The following is a 21,547-nucleotide window of genomic DNA, read 5'->3' on the forward strand; positions in this document are numbered from 1 at the left end:
TGGTGGGCACAGCCACAGAGAGGCAGCAAGTGGACTTCTGGGCAATTCTGCTTCTCCCAGGTGCTTGCTGCCTCTTCACACCCACAACCCCAGCTCCGCGCCCCCCCCACCCCCTCCAATCCATCCTACACATGGCAGCCTGGTGAACCTGGCCAGGTCACACTAGGAGGAGGCCCTCTGAACAAAACCTAAAACGCCCTACCCCTTGGCCTTATCTCTCCCCCAGCTCCTTCTGGGCAGTGGTGCCCACTGCGGGCCTGGCTTGCCCTGCTCCACACATGCTAGCAGCAGACGGCGCTTCTTCCACCCATATGATGCTCAATGGGACAGAAAGACAGTGTGGAGAGAGCAGTACTCCCCCAAATAACCCAGGACTGAGGAGTGTGAGAATCCTTGCTAAATTCTACCTGGCAGCTCACTGCCACCCACTGCCCCAGGAGCTTTGATGATGATTTTAAAAATTTATTTTTGGCTGCATCAGGTCTTTTAAAAAAAAAATCTATTTACTTTAGGCTGTGCTGGGTCTTTGTTGCTACACAGGCTTTTCTCTAGTTGTGATGAGTGGGGGTTACTCGTTGTGGTGCGTGGGCTTCTCATCGCGGTGGCATCTCTTGTGAAGCACAGGCTCCAGAGCATGCAGGCTTCAGTAGTTGTGGTGCTTGGGCCCAGTAGTCGTGGTTCCCAGGCTCTGGAGCACAGGCTTAATAGCTGTGGTGGACTCACTTAGTTGCTCCGTGGCATGTGGGATCTTCCCGGATCAGGAATTCAACCTGTCTCCTGCATAGGCAGGTGGATTTTGAACCACTGAGTCACCAGGGAAGCCCTGCGTTGAGTCTTAGTTGTGGCACGCAGGATTTCTCACTGCAGTGCGCAGACTTCTCTCTAGTTGTGGCATGCAGCTCAGCAGCTGCAGCACATGGACTTCCTACTCACCCCACAGCCTGTGGGATCTTAGTTCCCTGGTCAGGGATCAAACCTGTGTTCCCTGCATTGGAAGGTGGATTCTTAACTACTGGACCACCAGGGAAGTCCCTGATGGTGATTTTATATGAAAACCTAGAGCCGCACCATGGGGAACATTTGTCATTTGCTTACCTCCTGGAGCTGTGTATGAACAAAACACAGAAAGGAAACCGAGAGGGCAGAGAAGGGTGGCTTCTGCCATGGGATGGGCTGGGAAGTGTCCCTGCAAAGACCTGCACATCAAGTCTGAGAGCAGAGAATGAGCAGGGCATGTGGGTGGGGTGGGCAGAGGCCCAGGGCAGCTCCAGGACCACAAGGAGCCTGGTGGGTGAGGGGACAGGAAGGGGGACAAAAGCAGTGGGGAAGGGCAGGCTCATGGGTCTTGGTGGTCAGCTAGAGACCAGCCAGGGCTCTGACACTGGAAACCCCAGAGAGTCACAATGGAAGCCCCAGAGGGTCACAGGATCACCCTGGCTGCCGTGAGGACCACTCAGGGTGGCCAGGGCAGAGGCAAGGAAGGACAGGCCACTGCAGTACTCCAGGCCCAAGGTGAGGAGGCTTTGGCTAGTGGGGAACAAGAGGTGGAGGGTTGTTCGGAATGCACAGAGACCAATGGAGGGCCAGGGGTGAGCATCTGACCCCTTCCTGAGCCTCTGAGCTGGACAGGGCCATCCTCCATGAGGCAGAAGATCTGGGTGTCAGCTAGGGCCACTAGACCACGTGTCCCAACCCGAGAGGAAGCCACGCTCATGCTGGCAGCAGCTGGACATGCCTCCAGCTTCCAGTAACCTCTGTGAGGGACCTCATATCCAGCCAACCCACTGTTCCTGAGTTTCAAGGTGGAGAGTGATCAGTGGGTCATGTAGAGACTAGCCCTGGCCCCCAATGCTGGTGACGGCTGTTCCGGCCGCGCCCACTGGTGTTGGGGCCTCGGCTCTTACTTGTTTGGGGCCTGTGCACCTTGCGTGAGTTTTACTTCCAGAGTTGCTGCCTAGACACACCACAAAGGCCTCACTGCTATGTCGTGACCTCACCTTCCTCAGCCTCCAGACCCAACCTTACTGCGCAGCACAGATGGGCTGCTACACCTGGCACAACTTCTGGTGAAGTGCAGCCCTGCTGGACCACAGCCTGGGTGTCCCCGGGGTCCTCGCCACCTCTGGCCCCTGTGCAGCCCAGTCAGCACTTGGGGAAAGCACAGACGTCACGCTGCTTTAGGAAAGCTGCCCACCATGTGCTTGCTCTGCATGTCTGTCTTCAGGGGGCATCCTGGCTGGACGGCAGAGCTAGCCTTGCAGCCACCAGGCTCACCCCTGGCATTTCAGTCCATGACAGGACCCATCCCAACCAACAGCTGCCTTTTCTAGAAGCTGGAAACCTTGATTGAAATAACAAAATACAGTATTTCTCATGTGCCTTGCAATAATCTCTATGCTTCGGAAGAATCCAAACTAGGGGTCATTCCTCATGTGACTTCACAGTATCAGGAACACAGAGCACCAAAATATTGTCACGTTTTATTTATTTCAAGGCACTTTCCACCAGAAAGTGTAAAAAAGAAGACATAAACTACCCTGGTAAAACATCACATTTTAACCAACATGACAGCAAGATCCAAATGAGATGAAGTAGAAAAATCGATATACTTAATGTTCATTACCTTGAAATGCTTGCTGAAAAAAATAAGACTGCAAGAGGAGGAAACAGAAAAGTCTGCAAAGCCGTCCCTTTAAAGATTTCCAGCCTGTGGGAAAGGAACCACACTCTTTATACACAGGGAAAGAACCCAACAGCACCATCTGAGTTCTCCACCTCTCACTGGTACCCAGCTCACATGGGTCTTTGCACTCGCTGGTCAAGCCCCTCACCGACTAAATGATGAACAAGCCAGCAGCACTGCTCTGAAGCATCCCACAGCACTTCCTACACGTGACAGGCCCTCCACAGGTCCCCATGGTTCATGGATGGTTCTTACCCAGTAATATACATCTCAAACCCACTGTTTTGAAAAATGTCAGATTGATTGTATGTTAATGATGCACATAAATTATCTTATATACACTAATAGTAAAGGATAGGAATATGCTGAATTACTTCATGCTTTTCGAAAAATGTAATTTTACCTCTACTTCCCTAATATTTTTCTTCAGCTTCTGCTGTATTTAACTATCACCTGAAGATTAAAGGCCCCTTTCTCCCTACTTTTATTCCCAAATATTAAGAGGAAATGATCATACAGAAAGGTCACATCTGAGTTGATGACTGAGACAGAGCTGAAGCTCATCACTTCCAGGGGTAAGGGCCAGTCCAGGGCCTGATGGTCTCCTGATGATCTACAAAGACCTCAGTGCTTTTGCCTTTGCTCTGTGACTGGGGAGGGAAAACTCTGCCTGAAGCTGTACCCACTGAAAACCAATGACCTGCAGCCTCCAAGTGCAGCCGGAAGTGAGTGGGGAGAGGAGCTGAAGCCACAGACCCTGCAGGACAAACACTGAGTGTGTGGGGATGTGACCAAGACGCCCCGCAGCCGGAGAAGACCTGACCTTCCCAAAGACCTACCCAGTCGAGCACCAAGGCCAACAGACTCTCCAAATTTGGCTGCTGATGGCGTGCATCTCTGCAGAGCCCAGGTGCCAGCGCAACCCACCCTGTGGGAGGGATCAGGTGAGAACTGAATCCCAGCCATGCAGGTGCTCCCACCAGAGGATGTATGGGGGTCACCAGCCCTGGGGAGCTCTGCACGCCAGGGCCCCTCCACCTCCACCAGCCTCACTGAGGGCCGGCAGCTCTGCACTGGCACCCTGGGCCACCTGCCCCAAACCCCAACACTCGAGCCTGCACTCAGGACTCAGTGACGGCAGTGGGCACCGGGCAGGGGACAGACATGAGGGAATAGGAGCTGGATGTCTGCCAGACTGGCTGACAGAGTGAGAGGCAGAAGTGTGGGTCACAGAGCCCACTGTACCACAGTGCATGCCTGGCACTGTCACGTGTCACCGGGAGCTGCCCCTTTCTGGCTGTAGGTACCAGACAGTGTCACTATGGTCACCCCAGGGAAGCCACTCCAAAAGCAAAAGTTGTGCTCGAGATGATGAATACTTCTGAGAGACCACTGTGGTCATTCTTGAAATTAAGGAGAAACCTTTATTTTCAACAAAAGTGCCCAGGAGAGATGGTTCATTGATCCACTAGGAAAGAGTCTCTCACCACTTACAGCACCAAAATATATATTTAAAAAATTAAAAAACACACAGCCCGCCCCGCATACACACACGCACACACCCATCTCCCCCAAAGCCACATGACCCAGACCAAACAGGAAGACAACCAAACTTAGTGCCCTCGCACAAAAGAAGTCTTTGAATTGGGATTTACAAATTCATATAGTCTTTCCTATGAAAAAACAAAAACAAACCAAAAACCAAAGAGGGAAAGAAAACATTTCTACACGAAGGCCGGCTGAGATGGGGGGGAGGAGGACACGCTGTCCTCCTGGATGCTGACAGAGCAAGACGGTCATCAGTGCTGGCCAGTGCTCTGAGCGGGGCCTCGAGTGGACTAGCGGCCCTAAGATGAGGCGCCTTCAGGAGCTGAAGTGCCCAGAACGCTGAGCACAGGCCATGGGGCAGTCCTTGCCGGCCTTCCAGAAGAGACGGTATCTTGCACTGGGAGTTTTCCAGTGCTTAAAAGGGCTACTTTTCCCTTTCAAAATGATGCTGGGTCAAAAACAAAACAAAACACACAAACAGTAAAAGACGGGAGAAGAGAGTTCTCTGCTGCCGTAAAAATCTTCAGTCCCAGGTGGCGCCCGCGGGCCCGGGGCCATGTGGCGGGGCCCCACACAGACTACTTGGGCTCCTCAATCACGCCTTTGCTGAGGTCTGTCATTTTGGGGTATTTTACTTTCTTCTGGTCCAGCTCATTCTGAGCCCAAAGGAGTAGTTTCAGCAACTTTGCCAGCTTGGGTGTTGACTCACGATTCTCATAATCCAGGACAGCTTGGTTCACTTCACTCCACACCTAGAAAATGGATAGCCAATAAAAACCACCTCACACACAGGGCACCTGCGAAAAGGAGCCATTATAAGATGCATCTTATACGTCTTCAAAACCATTTTTACACGAGAGGCTGGCTACTTATTTAAACAAACATGAAGCCTGTGACCGTCGGGCACTCTGGGGATGTAAAACACAGTCCTTGCCCAGAGGGGCACACGGTATGGTCAGCAGATCTCACATCCAGCCTGGGCATGAGGGAACTGGCAGGGAGGAGACACCAGTTCCACCCAACAAGCCCTAGGAGGACACCTGATGCGGACCCCAAGGACACCCTCCTTTCAGGGCAGTCAGGGCAGTGGGGAAAGGGGACTGCGGTCGGGGAGCTGCCCTGTTGGTGGGAACACAGAGGCCGTGGCAGAGAGCAAAGTGTGGGATTTTCATCAAAAGATACTTGGAACATCCGTTCCTAAGAGTCTCCACACAGTAAGCCAGCTCAGATTAAAAAAAAAAAAAAAAAACTGGCAAAGAGGCTTAACTATCGTTTAAGGGTCTCAATACCCTGGGCTCCTAGTATGTCACAAGTAAAGTGTGGGGCCCTCCCAGCAGTGTCCTGGTCACACCACACACACTACCCTGTTTCTTTGGAAATCCTGCCCTGAATATCCACAGAGGGTGTGGACGGAAGCCCTCTGGAGCCCACCTTCTGCCTCTGCATCATGTTGAGCAGGTCTCCGAAGGGTGAGTCCTCGGGGTTGTCAAAGGCCAGCAGGGCCAGTGTGCGTTCCATCTCAGTCAGACACTCGCGGCTTTCCTCACCCTGCTCAGCCAGCTGGGTCTGCGCAAACTCCAGCGCTGCCTCCGTCTCCCGCTGGCGGATCAGCTCGATCAGATGTTGTTGCTGGTTGGGGGCCAGGCAGACAGGGTGAACAACTTGCGCCCAGCCAGTGACACCCCCCCCACCCCAGGGCTGCACCTGCTTCTTATGAAAAGGGCCTCTCAGAGGACAGAGTTTTTGAGTACTCCAAGCTCCTGACTTTGCATTTGCAGAGCAAGAAACAGCTTCTGAGGTACATGGCAGAGCAGCTAACTTAAACCCCTTCCCTAGTCAATAACAGCAAGATTCTAATGAAATTAGCCTCATTACCTCTCAATAACAGCAATCAGCTGTCCCCAGGCTTTTTGGAAAAGGGATCAGCTACTCACTCCAGTATTCTTGCCTGGTTAATTCCATGGACAGAGGAGCTTGGCGGGCTACAGTCCACAGGGTCGCAAAGAGCTGGACGTAACTGAGTGACTAACACGTCCACTTGCCAAGCTTTCTGCCACCAAGGACCTGTTTTGTGGAAGACAATTTTTCCCGACTGGGGTAGGGCAGGGATGGTCTGGGATCACTCAAGCATGTTATGTCTATTGTGTCCTTTATTTCTAATGTAATATTGCCTCTGACCTGATAGGAGGTATCGGTCTGTGGACCGGAAGTTGGGGATGGCTAACATGAAGAACCTTAATTCATCAAGGGTCCACAAGCAACTCACTTGCAGATGGAAGTAGAGATAGCGGTTTGTATCCAGCAGCTCTGGGTGGAGGCTGTTGATGAGCGCTATGGCCTCCTGAATCTGGCCTTTCAGTATCATCTCACGGATTTTGATTCGCTCGTCAAGTGTTTCTAGATCAACGCTGGGTTCAATCCCAGATTCCATTCGAAACTTCTCCGCTGCCTCCTTAAAGCCCTCTGGAAAAGAAAACTACCTTCAACTGCTTGGAAAATCAGTAAGATACCAACACCAGGGCTTTTTATCTCTAGAAAGCCCATCTTCTGTGAATGAAAACCTCTAGTAAGAACTGCACTTTCTTGGGATGTGGGATTAACACCTCTGTGGCTTACCAGCTACACTTCCTTTCCTTCCACCTGCCCCACCCCCTCAACTTCCAGTCAGGGGAGGATGGGCATTGAGGCCCCCGCACTGGGGTCCAGGCCTATGTGGAGAAGCTGCCAACCTGCTCCAGGGGCAGCACAGCGCCCTCCCACTGTGAATGAGGACACAGTTCCTTCAGTCTCAGAGACTGATGGGGGCCGAGGTCACTGGAACTCCAGGAAGGAGACTCACTTTCTGGAGACATGTGGGTTTTCTCACCTCTGCAGAGCGACCCTCTCCTCCACAGGGTCAGGAGGATGGGGTGTTATCACAGAGCACTTGCATTACCTTCCATAGGCCCCTCCCCCTTTCTTCTTTTGACTTGGACACACCTTCTGAAACAGTCCAGTATCATTTACCAAACTGGCCAGAAGAGATTAATTACTTGGACTTTAAATCTACTTTTGCACATTGTTAATGATGTAGATCAACTGCAAAATGTCAAAGGCTAAGAAATAGTTTTTTCTTTAGATCTCAGAGACCTGGAATCATGATTTCATCTCTAGAAGAGGACATCTCTTTAAAATGGTAGTTCCAAGTTGGTTACAAGAGCACTGTGTTTCCATGATGCCTGAATGCAACCTCACTTTCAGGACCCTCCAGTGGTAAAGCCTTGCTTGTGAGCCCAGAAAGGGAGAATGGTGCCCGAGAGGCAGCACCTGTAGCACAGCCCTCACCTGTGACCAAGTAGTTCATGATGAGACGGTTCATGTCTGCTCGTTGGACATGTAAGTTATTGAGCTTTTCCATCCACTCATCCTTTGTGATTTCATCGGGTTTTTCTGTGTAACTCATTCTGATTTATTTCTACAGGGAAAAAAAGTAATATTTTAAGAATTGGTGAAGAATTCTCACAATTGTGATCATTTCAGATATAAACACAGCGACCAGGAACCAAAGGGTAGAGAGAGGGAAGATACTTAAAATGTGGAAAACAGCACATGAAGAGGGCCTGAGACTCAAACACAGGCTCAGGGACCAGAGAGAAGGTTGGGGAGGTTCAGAAGGCAGGATGAACATGAGCAAGAGCCAGGAGTCTGAGGACCAGGAGGTCAAGAGGTCAGTCCAGGTCAGATGAAGGCCCTCCAGGCCCAGCAGGAGTCTATTAATAGATGGATGCTCCTCTAAGCACAGGGTGGCACACAGAGGTATAAGCTGAAGATTCACCTGCTATGATGTGTGTGCTCAAGACAAGCCATCTCGCACACCCTCCAGGCTGACAGAGATGAAGCAGCCTGACAACACCAAGTGCTCACACAGACATGTGCATGGTCTCTTGAGCCCCTTTACCCTGTGGTCAGAACGGACTGCACAGCAACACACTCAGCACACACTGTGCATGTGTGCTCCGCTCCTCGCCGATGGCTCTTCTGCTAGCTGGGACCCCGAAAAACAGCCTCCTGTGTCCCAGACACAGACAAGCCTGTGCTCAGAGTCACTGTTCACGATGGCAACACTATGGAGACTGCCCACCCAGGAGTTAGTCAACAGCAGCAGGGACAAGCAAACGATGGTTCATAGGACTGCAGTCCCAAAGGACCAAAGCCCTGGGGCAGACCAGTTTCTGACTTCAGAATTGTTCAGGTTGTACAAAGACTATTTGGTATATGTATCACAAGACATCCTCCCAGGGGTCTGCGGCAGCACCCCATGATTGGACATGACTGCTTAAGTGAAACCCATGAGGATCACACCGAGTGGAACAGAAGTTACTAAAAGCTTTTGCAGGGTTGGGTTCTGCCAAGAAATCAATTAAAAATAAGATCAAAAACTTTTGGTTTTCAAAGTTTTGTGGATTTTAGGGCCACTGACTGTATCAATGGAACAGAATTTACCAAAGCAGTTAAACTACATGACCAGGCCCACACAGGGGACTTAGAAACCAGCTGCATGAAGAGAGCAGGTTGCAGCAGAGACCCAAGGGCAGCAGTTTTTTAAAGAACAAAAACAAGACAAGTTATACAATTTTTACTTAGTAGTAAATACATTCATAGCAAAAACCATGTTATTTTTTCGAGTAAGAGCGTGAACCCTGAAACTCAGGAGGTGGTTACTATGGGAAGGGGGCCCTGGGAGCCCCAGCAGGGGTGTCAGGATGGGTGGTGAGCCCATCCACTGTCCACTTCCCTTTTATCCTTTGTTACTGACATAGGTATTGTGGATATTACTTTATATAAAGCAAAGCACATGCTCAATTACCTCAATAAATAAAAGCAATTTAAAAGATGGCTCTGGTTTCCCAGTGGACATGGGATGACTGTGGGGTGGTGAGAGCTGAGCAGGAAGACCAGTGAGGAGCCACCCAAGCAAGAGGACAGCAGTGGAAGAACCAAGAGCACAGCCCACAAGACTTCGTGGACTGAGCCAATGGGCCTTGTTGCTGGACCCAGGGGGAAAGTATAAAAGAAGATTCATGGACCATGGAGGGGTTTCAAGCTTGAGACCTTGGAGAATGGAGTCCCAAATAAGGAAAGACTGGGAGAAGAACAGGTTTGAGGAGTCGGGCGAGTTTGGGGTGACTATCAGACCCACAGTAGGAGAAGTCAAGCAGGCACCTGGATTACAGGTCCCCAGTTGGGCGATGGAAACATTAATTAGGGCAATGTCCACCACAAAATGACTGAAAGCCAAGAGTTCACCAGAGATCGCCCAGGGAGACAGTGTCTGTGGGGAAGCAGAGGGGAGCAAGATGAAGTCCCTGGTCGCTGGGGGATGCCATGCCCAACTCTGATCCGCCTTAGAGAACTTGACTGAGACAAAACCAAGGGGCCGTCCCTCACACAAGGTCATTTCTCTAAGCTGCGGCCACTAGCGAAAACTCTCACTCATGGGCGACAGAGCAGTACTGGAAAGTTAACAACTTTGAAGAACCGACCCATTCTGTTTTGTGCAGGAAAAACTGAGCACTTACACACCCCACAAACAGTACGGACGGCGAGGAACCCTTCGCCCCACCAGCAAAGTCCTGTCTCGGCAGCTCAGTGTCTGCTCGAATGCGGTCCTGGTGCAAACAGTTCCCGCCGCAGACCTGTGCGACTTGTGGAGAACTATCACCTCCCAGCAGGCGTCGCCGCCCCTCAAAACACGCTCCATCAACAACAAACACCGAGTCCACGCCCGGACTCCGCCGCCTTAGGAAGAGGAGACAGTTGGACCTGGAAACTCTTGAGGGAGCCGCCTCCCCCCGAGAACGCGGCCCGAGGACACCTGCTCGGACGTCCGAAACCGGCAGGCCCCCTGCACAGTCGGCCGGCCAGCGCAACCTCGCAGCCCGGTCAGCCTCCTCACCGGCCCGCCTCGATCCCTCCCTGGCCACGACCCCAGAGTCCGGCCCTCCGCCTCCCGGCCGCCGCACTCCGGCGGGGACGCTAGGCCCGGCCGCCTGGGCTCGCCGCGGCCATCTTACCGTGCGGATCCCGCCTGCCGCGCTGCGCGGTCTCCGCGGCCGCTCGAAGGGCCGGGCGGGGCCGGGGGGGAGGGGGAGGTGGCGGCGCCGGGGTCTGGGAGGCGGAGGCGGGCGTCGCGGCGGAGGCGGAGGCGGGGGCGGGGAACGGGAGGGCAGACACACCGGCGGCCGCCCCCTTAGCCACTTCCCGCGAGATCGCGAGATCGCGAGTCGGCAGCCAATCAAGTGCCTTCAGGAGGGGGCGGGGTGCGGCGGCCGCCCGGAAACGCGGGACTCCAGCTTCCGTCCTTGCGCAGAACTCCCTTCACGGCTCCTTCGCTCTACGGATTGGCGCGAGAGTCAAAAGGCATCGGCTGCCTCTGGGTAAGATGGCCGCCGTGCAGGCGTCGTTGTAGGGTAACTTCGCGCCGAGACGGCGACATCTAGACTGAGGCGAAGGTCCCAGTGTCCTTCCCGTCGTTTGTGTAAGCCCGAGGGCATGGGGGCGGGGAGGGGGTACAGGCGCCGGTGCTCCGCGCAGCCCCGAGGAGGGGACCTTCCCGACCCGGTGCCTGCCTTCGCGCAGGCCCGGGAGGAGCCGCCCGAGCGCGGACGGCGGGAGCTCTCGGTTCCGACGGTTGGGGTGGGCTCCGGGGCACGCGACCGCGGCGGGGAGCGCACACCAGCTCGCTCCAGAACAAGTCTACAGGGCCAGACCTGCCCTCAGGGAACCTCCCACGGGCCCGGCGGTCTTTCCCGCCCGTGGTTCAGAATCCGCGCTCAGGTTGGGCGGGGACCGCAAGCCTGTGCAGCTGGGGCTTCGAGGTACTGCGGCCGCTGCTCAAGGAGCAGGAGGGTCTTCCTGCCCTGCGGCTGGGGTCGCGGAGGCGCAGGAAGACATTCACGCTTTTATTCGGTTATTACTGTGCGTCCACGGGAAAAGAGTACAGATTACGTCAGAGCAAGGTCTCGTTTTCCAGGTCAGTTCAGTTCTGTCGCTCAGTCGTAGCCGACTCTTTGCGACCCTGTGGACTGCAGCATGCCAGGCTTCCCTGTCCATCACCAGCTCCCGGAGCTTGCCCAAACTCCTGTCCGTCGAGTCGGTGATGCCATCCAACCATCTTATCCTCTGTCGTTCCCGTTTTCCAGTTGCTGGAGAGTCAAGTTAAAAGATTTTAGAATCCAATGAACTCCAGTGTCTTCCTGTTAAAAGTCAGAGTTAGATGGTTTCGTGTGATTGCGTGGAAATGCAGTGGGACTTGTTGCAGAAAGTAAGTGCAATTTGGTAAACAGATTAGACAAAGAAGACTAATGGTGGATATTTCTGACGACTAATGGTGGATATTTCTCGCCAGTGAACTGAGCTAAATCTGCAAGTCCAAAGCTTTGGCCCTAATCTATTTAAAATGCAAATACAGTGTTCTGCAATTACATCCTTTTCAAGCACTTAATCCTCTGAACAACTTTACACACCGGCTTTACAGTGGGCGAGGGGTGCAGATTTTTAAAATTCTTTTCAAGGGTGCACAACAAATCCGGTGCCCTAAAGAGCTAGGGTGTTCCAGCCTAAAGAAGGTTCAGCTGCGCCTTCTCTGCGGGTCATGGGTTAATGGCCCCTCACCCCCAGAAGTGGTCTTGCTGTGCTTTAATTCTGTCCAGATACTGGCTTCCTATTGAAACCCATACAGCAGCTAGGGTCATCTCTCTTGTCCCTGGCCCCCTCTTCACATCCATCAGCGACTCCCCAGTTGTCTGTGCAGAGTGAGCATAGCTGAAAGCCAGCCTCAGCACCCTGCCCTTCCTCTGGGCTCTCAGGAGATGGGTCTGTGTGCAGCACTCCTAGGCCAGTGCCTAGGAGTGGGAACACCATCCCAACAAGTAGGGTGTTGTCCACTGCTTTGTGTTCCCCTGGTCCCTAAACGATCCCTTCGTTGTCTTCAGCACACCGTTCTATGTCACTGATGCCTGATAGTGTCACAGTTCTCCACCAACATGTGACCCTCACAAGAGCTGAAACTTTTAGTACGTGGCAGGGGTTCCATAGATACTTGTTGAGAACGTGGAGTAACAGATGAGTGAGTGAGGGTGAAGACCTTCGCTAAAAGCTGTCTCAGTAGATATGGACAAAGGACGGGAAACAGCGGTCCGGGCGGAGTGAGAGCAGAGGAAGAAGTTGAGAATGGCACTGAATCACCCAGATCAGCAGTCCTTTATTTAAAAAAAAAAAAGATTAATTCCTGGCTTCGTGAAGGTTTTCCCTAGTTGAGGTGTGCAGGGTTTTCATTTCAGTGGCTTCTCTTCTTGCAGAGTGCGGGCTCTGTAGTGCACAGGCTTAGTTGCCCTGAGACATGCGGGGTCTTCCCAGATCAGGGATCAAACTGGTGTCCCCTGCATTGGCAGACAGATTCTTAGCCTCTCAACCACCAGGGAAATTGAGCAGTTTTTAAAGAGAGTTGTTAAGGTTTATTAGTTTTAAAGGAGCATGCAAGAATTATTTTAAAATGAAATGTGTTTTGATAATAAAATACACAGTGCCTCCTTTAATCAAATCCTGGACTATTCAGCAACCAGGTGTCAGGCACATTTTACAGAACCGCAGTGTTTTGGAGGGTGTTTCTGTCTTACTGTCAAACCCTCAAAGCATGAAGTCAAACGCCTGAATGCTGGAGCCCTGCTTTCCAGGGAATTTGGCAAATCAGACCTGTTTCCTCAGGGTAAGGCATAAGCTGATTGGACATTGCTGCTCAGAATTGTTACTGGTTCTTGTTGTCGTTGAGTTGCTAAATCATGTCCTACACTTGTTGACCTCATGGACTGCAGCACACCGGGCTCCTCTGTTCTCCACCATCTCCCAAAGTTTTCTCAAATTCCTGTCCTTTGAGTTGGTGATGCTGTCTAACCAATAATGGCTAGATGTCCTTACCACTCAGTTCAGTTCAGTTCAGTGGCTCAGTCGTGTCCGACTCTTTGCTACCCCGTGAATCGCAGCACGCCAGACCTCCCTGTCCATCACCAACTCCCGGAGTTCACTCAAAGGTCAAGTGCCATAGCCTTGACTTTACTCAGGGTCTTCTCAGATTCATCCTGAAGCTGTTGAAAGGAGTAAGGAAGACTGTTTTTACGCTTTAGTTCTGCTGCATGTATCCAGATGAATTAGCTGAATGAAGACCCTGTGAAGCATGTGTCATGGGGTCTGAGATGGTCGCCCTCCCCCTCCCTGCTGGACTGTATTTCCCTTTCTGGATTATACCACTAAACCAGCAAGCACTGGTTATGTCATACATTTCTTTGGATGGGTAGAGTAATATTTTTCTGGAGTTTTTAATTCCTGCAGAGGACGTAACATAAACTGTCCAGCATGGTGCTAACCTAAAACACATGGCCTGGGCTGGACAGCGGGGCACGGGCAGCAAGCTCAAGTGGCAGTTTACCTACCCTGTCCAGGCAGTGGGCTGCAGACCGTCTCTGCTGAAACTCTCCATTCCCTTCCCTCTTGCCTGGTGAGGGCTTTGATAAGTACATTGGTTATAGATACAGACACGTGCACCTGTGTATATAAACGCCTAATAACATATATGTGCACAGCTATTGAAAATTTATCTGTATATGCTTTAAGGGGTTTCTTGTTTTTGTTTGGTTTTGGTTGTTTTGTTTTTGAGTTAGCCCAGTTCTGATCAGATGTCTGATATGGGAGATAGAACACTGAATAAAGATGAGCCATTGTTTCAATTGATAACCATGTGTTCCTTTTTAAAAACACTTGCCAAATTTTGTTTTTTCTTTTTTTGACTTTAAAAGCCTCTTATGTTTACTCTTTAAATGCTTTTACTTTCCATTGGAATGAGAGGAACTTTTGTATGCTGACAGAATTCCAAGATTTTTCGTTTTTCTGTATAGTTGTAAAAGGCAACATTCTTGGTCTCCTATATTGATTTGTTGAAATTTCAGAATAAAACCTGTTGGGTATCCTTTTGCAATTTTCTAATAGCTCGACTTGTATTATTCTTGTTGAGATTTCCTTCAAATACACTTTTTTCACTTCATTTTGTTTCTGTGATCCAGGCAAGCACAGGAAATTACATGGTTGTTTTTTTTTTCCTCTTTTGGACAAATCCAAAAAGCCACTGTTAGACCTGACTTTCGTGAATCTTTCACTTTTCAAGTATTTTAATTTTGGAAAAAATAATCTCTTAAAATGTAGTCAGTACAGTTACTTAACGCTTCCCTGGTGGCTCAAAGGTAAAGAATCTATCTGCAGTGCAGAAGACCAATTCAATCCCTGGTCAGGAAGATCCCCTGGAGAAGGAAATGGCAACCAGGTCCAGTAATTCTTGCCTGGAAAATCGCATGGACAGAGGAGCCTGGCGGTCTACAGTCTATGGGGTTGCAACAGTCTATGGGGTCGTGTCAGACGCGACTTAGCGACTAAAAAACAACAGTTATTTGTCGATGCATACTTGCGTCTGAGGACTAGCAGCTGTGGCCCTGGTCTGGGACCTTCCTTGTCTCAGTTGACCATCCCCTCCCACCCTGTGGAGGGAGGTTCCTGTTCCTGCTCACCAGCCGCCTTCGGAATTCGGTTCAGATCTGTGGGACTGTTTCGCCTTTCTCCTTTGTCACCTGCCCTTGTGGTGTGATGGACGAGCTAGTGAGGAAATGCAGAATCTAGGCACAGTGTGGTGGAGGCAGCACGCCACGTGCTTGTGTCCACTTTACTCTTAAACTGCTTTTCTGTCAAAACTGCTTTTCTGTGAAAGAAGTTGATTTTTCTGGCTTTTTTATTTGGTGTGTTCTTTTAGAGACTTGAGATGAAACTAGCCAGCAAGGAAATACAGTTCTTATGCCTCATACTTATTAAAATATTTCTTCTTAAGTTAGCTATTTACTTTTCACTAAATTTGTGGGGAAAGTAGTCTTAGTATCAGGAGCCATCCTGAAAGGTAGGAGTAAGCAGCGTCGTTCTGAAGTCTGAGCCTTGCAGCCCATGGCCCCTGGGGTTAGAGGGCACATGCGTTAGCTATTCAAAGACACCCAGTGGTGACCAAGGCCAGGGAGGAGGAGCTAAGGGGGTCCCACCGTGACTTTGGCCCTTGGTTTCCTCTCTTCTCCCCGACATCTCCCCTCCAGCCCAGACCTGGGTCTGAGTTTGGTCCAGATTCACTGGTGGACCTTGCCCACCATTGACCCCGACTTCCTGACCCCTTCTTGGCCTGCCTGCAGGGTGGGTGCTAGCCTGTTCATCCTTGAATTCTGAACAAGAGTAACAATAAAGCGACTTGGCTGCTGCCTCACCTAGTTTTAAATTGTCCTTGGAGAGGGTCTTGACAAACTTTACCTTGTCTGTCAGGGTTACACTTGACCACCAGGAGAGGGGGTGCTTTGCTCAGGACCCTGCTTTCCAGTGGGCTTTAACTCGGGGGTGAGAGAAGGCCGAACACCAGGAAGCGGTCTTCTAAAAAGGATTGCTGACTTTTCCAGTTGTGCTTTTCCGCCTTCATAAATTTCCTCAGAATTGTTCGTGGGTGTTTGTGGCAGGACCTAGTGTCCACACATGTTGAGGATGCATCAGTCGTATTTTTCCCATACTTTTCCTCAAAGACTGAAACCCCTTGAGGCCTGGAAGCTTGCTTAGCTTCCTAACCTCTGAACCACTGCTGTTGTCAGTTCCCTGAACTTCAGGATTTTTATTTGTGTATTTGGGGTATTTGAGTCAATTGGAGACTCCTTTTAAACCTGTTTGTTCCTCTGTGTTTAGCTATTAAAGTAAGTTTGTTAGGAGAAGGTATTCCTTAGCTGAAAGTGCAATGAAAGTGAAAGTGTTGGTTGTTCTGTGCTGCCCCATGGACTGTAGCCTGCCAGGCTCCTCTGTCCATGGGATTCTCCCAGACCTCCTGCATGTCAGGCAGATTCCTTACCATCTGAGTCACCAGGGAAGCCCATTCTTAGCTAGTAGATGTCAACGAAAAGTACCCAAACTGCAGTTCTAGAAATGCCTTTTGCACCAGGGAAGAGCAGCTCCTATGAGGAGTGACAGTAGGTGAACGGAATTACCTGAAGAGGTTGTAGAAGGACAAGGGCCTGACTCCTCCCACAGGTGGCAGATGCCTCTGAACCTTGTAGCCCATGGTCACGGCCAGCTCCCACTGGGAGGTTAGAAAGGGAGGCCAGTTATAGGGGTAGGTGGGGAGGTGCAGTTTCCTTTCCTTTGCTGCCGGAGTGCCCACTTGAGCTGCCATCCCCAACCCAAGTACTGTAGTGGCACAGGTGGGCTTCCTGTTGGGCTCTTCTTTCTGTCCCCTGAGCTTTCTGCCCAGAGCTTCCTCCTGTTCCATCGGCAGCCCCATCTTCCATGTCATTCACAGGACCCAGTGCCCTCCTGAAGCCACACACAAGTTAAAAAGAGACACAGATGTAAAGAACAGACTTTTGGACTCTGGGAGAAGGCGAGGGTGGGATGATTTGAGAGATTAGCATTGAAACATGTATATAATCATATGTTAAATAGATCGCCAGTCCAGATTCGATGCATGAGACAGGGTGCTCAGGGCTGGTGCACTGGGATGACCCTGAGGGATGGGATGGAGAGGGAGGTGGGAGGGGAGTTCAGGATGGGGAACACATGTACACCCATGGCTGATTCATGTCAGTGTATGGCAAAAACCACTACAATATTGTAATCAGCCTCCAATTAAAATAATTAATTTTTTAAAAAAAGTGAAAAGACAACACAGATTGGGGGGGGAAAAAATCCCACCTAGAAAGACATTGCTGCTGGGTTTGCTTCATGTAAAGATTTTCAGCCAGAGAGGTTGGGTGGGGTTTCACCATTCCAGCTCCCATTTAGGGAGCCTTTTGCAGGGAGCTTCGCCTGCACCCCAGCATGAGTCCCATTCAACAGACGGCTTGCCCAAGATCATACTCCTGGTTCAAGCCAGTTTCCACTTAATCTGTCATGTTTCTGAACTTTTCACTACACTCGTCTGGGACAAACCTGAAGACGGTCAAGATGTTGGAGTATGAAGTTAGTCTGTGCAAGATTCCATGGAAGTGGTTGGTCCTAATGGAATCACCCAACAGAAACAAATTGTGTTGGAATTCTTTGAAGAAAAGGGGCATTCTCTGAGAGCCTTGGCAAGCTGTGTGGTCTTTCCAGATGTTTATTTAGAAGCACACCTGCTCCCAGGCCCCTAGTGCTCCCCTACAGGAGCACCTGGCAGCCCTCTGTAGGGTCTTGGGCGCGCACAGCTTTACTACACACAGGGCACTTTTTGCCGAGAGGTTCCTGCTTTTAAGGAATGTGGAATAAGGGACCTGTAGAGGCAGTGATGGAGACAAAGGCCTTCAGCCAACGAGTTACTGTCCTGGGGCCAGCGTCCCAAGGTAGCAGGTGTTTCCCCTCTGAGGTCTGCTTGTTGAGTATTTGGGGAGGGGCAGGTGCGGGGGAGCTTCCTTTGTGGCTCAGACGGTAAAGAATCCGCCTGCAATGTTGGAGACCTGGGTTTGATCCCTGGGTTGGGAAGAGCCCCTGGAGGAGAGCATGGCAACTGACTCCAGTATTCTTGATTAGAGAATCCCCATGAACAGAAGAGCCTAGCGGGCTGCAGTCTATGCGGTTGCAAAGAGTCCAACGCGACTAAGCACGCACAGGTATTGGGGTGTTAATTGATACTAGTCAGCACTGAGTGAAGAAAATCCAGGTGGAGGGTTATCATTTGTCAGATCCCTTTCCTTGCAGCCCCCGTAGGCAGGTGTGCCCGGTTGTGTGCGCTGAGACTGGAACTGCCCCGGCGCTGAGCTGCTTGGCTCGGTAGGGAGCAGGCTCGAGTCCAGAGAAGCTGGGAACGCAGTCCGGCGGGAAAGGAGCGCGGCGCTTTGCTTCTGCGTCCGGGTGCCCGCCTTTTCTGCCACAAACTGGGCCCAGGGTGGCCGACGGGAGCCGCGCCGCCTACACTGCCAGCCTTGGCCCTTGGACTCGGCCACTATGCGGCGCAGAGCAGGGGCTGGGCCTGGGCCGGGCTCCTCCTTCCGCCCGCCGCGCCGGGGCGCTGCTCGGGGTGCGGCCGGCCCGTCTACCCCTGGCGTCTCGGTGGCCAGCGTCTTATCTCCACTGAGAGCGCGGGCGGCCCCTCTACCTCACGCGTCTCGGTGGCCGGCGCCAACCCCGCCCGCCCACTCTGCGGCGCTCGGAGGAAATGGCTGCGAAACCCTGGAAGCTTGCGGCCCACGGTGAGTGGCGGCCGGGGCGCTGGGCGTAGGGGCGGCCGCCCGCGGGACCGCGTGGGCCGGGCGGGGATGGCGGGCCCTGAGGCCAGCCAGCCTGGCGCCGCCGGGCCCGCGCCCGGCCGCGCTCCGCCGAGCGGAGAAGATGGCGGCGGCCTCGGGGAGGGGGAAGGGAGGGCCGCGCGGACAGTGGGCTGGAGGGGGGCGGAGGGCGCCCGTCCGCTGGGCAGGGTCCACTCCGAGGGGCCGGGCGCGGTCCGCTCGCTGCGGGCGTGTTCGAGGGGCCGGATCGTGGTCGAAACGAATTGAAGTGCGCCAGCAGGACGCCGCCCGGTGACCCGCAGCGGGGTGACCCTAGAGCGGGGCGATGCTTTTTTCCTAGAAGTTCCTGGTCTAGCTGCTGGTACATGGAAATGATTCTGCCTTAATTGTGTAACAGGGTTGAATTCCCCCCTCCCCACCACCCTTTTTTTTTTTTAACCAGAGTTGTTTCTCTAGACATCTTAAAGGAGGTGAAGTTTCCCTGTCGGTCTTTTTTTTTTTCACCCTGAAGTGTGGTTTTTGTCGCTTTTGTTTCTCTTGTTGCTAGTCGACTACTCTTGTAAAGGATAACATTAGGATAGTTATGTGGTATTTGATGCTGTGGGAAGCAGAGAACAACGAAAAAGACTTTAAGAAAATTGGTTTCATTTTTTGAAAGAGTATGTGCCTAGCCGTAAAATGCAGATTTTTAGCTTTTATTGCGTCGCTTGTCGATTTGATGTAAGATTCAAATTTATGTTGTATTTTATGCTCTGGTCGACCTCACAGTAGAAAGGGGTAACTTTCAGCTTCCCGGGAGATGTGCCCCGCCATCCCCTTTCTGGCTTAGGCCTCTGGGTCCTGATCCCACGCCCTCGTTTGCTTTCTCTCTGTTATTTCTTGGGAGACCCTGGAGGTCAGGGCAGGTTTTCTGCTCTGAATCCAGCACTCCAATTAATGAGCTTAGGGATGGGACCTTAAAACAACAGCATGTGAATGAAATTGAAGATACTGTTTAATTCGTGTGTTGGCCTTAAGTAACATCCGTGTAATTTGTATACTTGATGGAATGAGATTTGAGCCTCATGATCTTGGGGATTTTGCAGGAAGGAAAGGCAGATGTTAAGATCTTTTTAGTGTGTTTATGTGTTCACATACCTCATTGTAGTGTTGGTTGGTATGGGGGAGGCTGAGCCTCCATTTGGCAACAGTTCACAGTGGGCAGTCCACCCAGGCTGACCCTGTTCTGAGCAGTGTATGTGTGCTCATTCGTTTCAGTGACTATGATGCTCTGTACCTGTTCTAACCTCCCAGAAGCTGAAGCACCTGTAAGGAGCTTGCCCAGGATGGAATACCTGGGTTCTAACTGGGCCTTTGGGCCAACCCCAGACAAATGTTCTTCAATTTCCTCAGAGCTATGTAGTTCTGGTTTCAACGTGCTTCCAAGGAAGGTGCTTTAACTGGAGACTTTAAGGAAATAAGATCTGTGACCTTTAGGAAGACTTCTCATTGTATTCAACAAATATTTTATTGCATCCTGTGTGCCAAGCACCCTGGCTGTAGCAGAGACCAGAAGGGTGGCCTTCTCAGGCCTGGAGACTTGTAACAGGGACCTAAGAGGGTTGCCAGCCACATAACCTGGAGCCTGGGGCCCTTTTTGGCACTTGGGGTTGGCGCATAGATATAACCGTCTGTATGACTGGCCCACTTTAACATGGCATAGATGTGTCAAGGGTTAGCTATGGAGACCCAGCCCCAACCCTGTTGTGAAACTCCTTGCCTAACGCACTTGCTAAGCATTGTTTCCCAGTTGGTTGTGTTCTTGCAGGCTTATTTTAGCAATGAGTTTAGGAATAAGGTGTATCTTTAACTTAGTTCTGATTTTCCACCAAGAACTGTCCTTTATTAGTATTTGATTATTCAGGCTGTTTCAAGTGAAGTGAATTATGTGCTGATAAGAAAGGGCACAAATTAAAAGTTGTGCAGTTGGCTGTTCCCCTTACCGTCTGCTAGTTCCCGCAGTGACCTTTGCTTTCTGGCCAGCCATGCCCCTCACAGCACACACGCCTGTGTGAACATCACAATGGCTTGTTGAGGAAGTGTGTCATGGGGCTTGGACATGGTGCCCAGTGCTTCAGGTGGGCCTTCATGAGGGTGGGATTTGTCTTCACGTTGAGGAGAGGATGGATTAGAGTGGGGACTTGGGATCCCATCTTCTTTATGACTGGAGTTGTGGGACCTGCTGTTGACACTGTAAGTCTTTCTATGACCACAGAGGCCTCAGAGGCTCTGAGCCCCTTCCCAGGCAACCCACAGGCTGGGTCTCTTTCGTATGTGTTTTCCAGATGTTCCAGGTCCTGGTTGTTTTATATTCCTATTAACAGGACATGTTTTCCCTTTTGTACACACTTGTCCCAAGATCCCTGGTGACTTCCACTTGGCTCCTGAGAGCCAGGGTTGAGTTTTTCACAGGCTGACTCACTTCGTCCTTGGGTCCCTGAAGTTGGCACTGTGTCCAAGAGCAGACTGATTTCTCATACACCTGGTGGCCTTGAGAATCCTTTAAGAAAACTTTGCTTAAACAGTCCTTTGTGCACTTCTTATTTAAACAGTGGCATCTTTAACAGTGGATACCTAACATGACCCTATTTATGGCCAGCATCAAATAATGTGTGTTAATTCCACTGCAGAATCTCCACGATTAACAGTTAATGGGCATATACTAATTGGGAAGGTATAGGCCAAACAGTCCTCACTTGATGTGAAGTGTTCACACTTCCTGGAGTCTCTTACTCAGGCCTTTTTTTTCCCCTAAACTTCTGATATATCCTCCTACCCAAGTATGCACTTCCCCTCTGGTAACCATAGCTTTGTTTTCTATGTCTGTTTTGCTGTTTTGTAAATAGTTTTTCTCTGACTTACTATGATAATCTCTGGGCCCATCCGTGTTGCTGTAAATGGCATTATTTCATTCTTTTTTATGGCTGATAATATTCTGTTACATACATATAGCACATCTGCATTATCCATTCATCTGTTGGTG

The 21,547-nt window shown here is 51.1% G+C and overlaps 2 protein-coding genes across 10 annotated transcripts in view; one reads left to right on the forward strand and one right to left on the reverse strand.

Annotated features, from left to right (window-relative positions):
* Positions 1–2,468: 2,468 nt before the first annotated feature.
* GID8 (GID complex subunit 8 homolog) lies at positions 2,469–10,421 on the reverse strand. Its single transcript, XM_055544505.1, has 5 exons — positions 10,285–10,421; positions 7,556–7,685; positions 6,498–6,694; positions 5,663–5,860; positions 2,469–4,983 (listed from the first exon to the last, which is right to left on the reverse strand). Exons 2-5 carry the CDS (start codon positions 7,671–7,673, stop codon positions 4,810–4,812), a joined length of 687 nt encoding a protein of 228 aa, XP_055400480.1. The 5' UTR covers positions 7,674–7,685; positions 10,285–10,421; the 3' UTR covers positions 2,469–4,809.
* A 36-nt stretch (positions 10,422–10,457) lies between these two features.
* The window catches only part of DIDO1 (death inducer-obliterator 1), a 49,708-nt gene continuing 38,618 nt past the window's right edge, over positions 10,458–21,547 (forward strand). For 3 of the 9 annotated variants that reach the window (XM_055544496.1, XM_055544500.1, XM_055544503.1), the window contains exon 1: positions 10,458–10,647. The gene's annotated coding sequence lies outside the window, so the exon portion shown is untranslated. Of the gene's footprint in view, positions 10,749–10,768; positions 18,490–21,547 lie in introns of those variants that run through there. The other 6 variants (XM_055544495.1, XM_055544498.1, XM_055544497.1 and 3 more) reach the window with 4 other exon arrangements.

Source organism: Bubalus kerabau, chromosome 13 (genome assembly GCF_029407905.1).
Source record: "Bubalus kerabau isolate K-KA32 ecotype Philippines breed swamp buffalo chromosome 13, PCC_UOA_SB_1v2, whole genome shotgun sequence".
NCBI classification, from domain to species: Eukaryota; Metazoa; Chordata; class Mammalia; order Artiodactyla; family Bovidae; genus Bubalus; species Bubalus kerabau.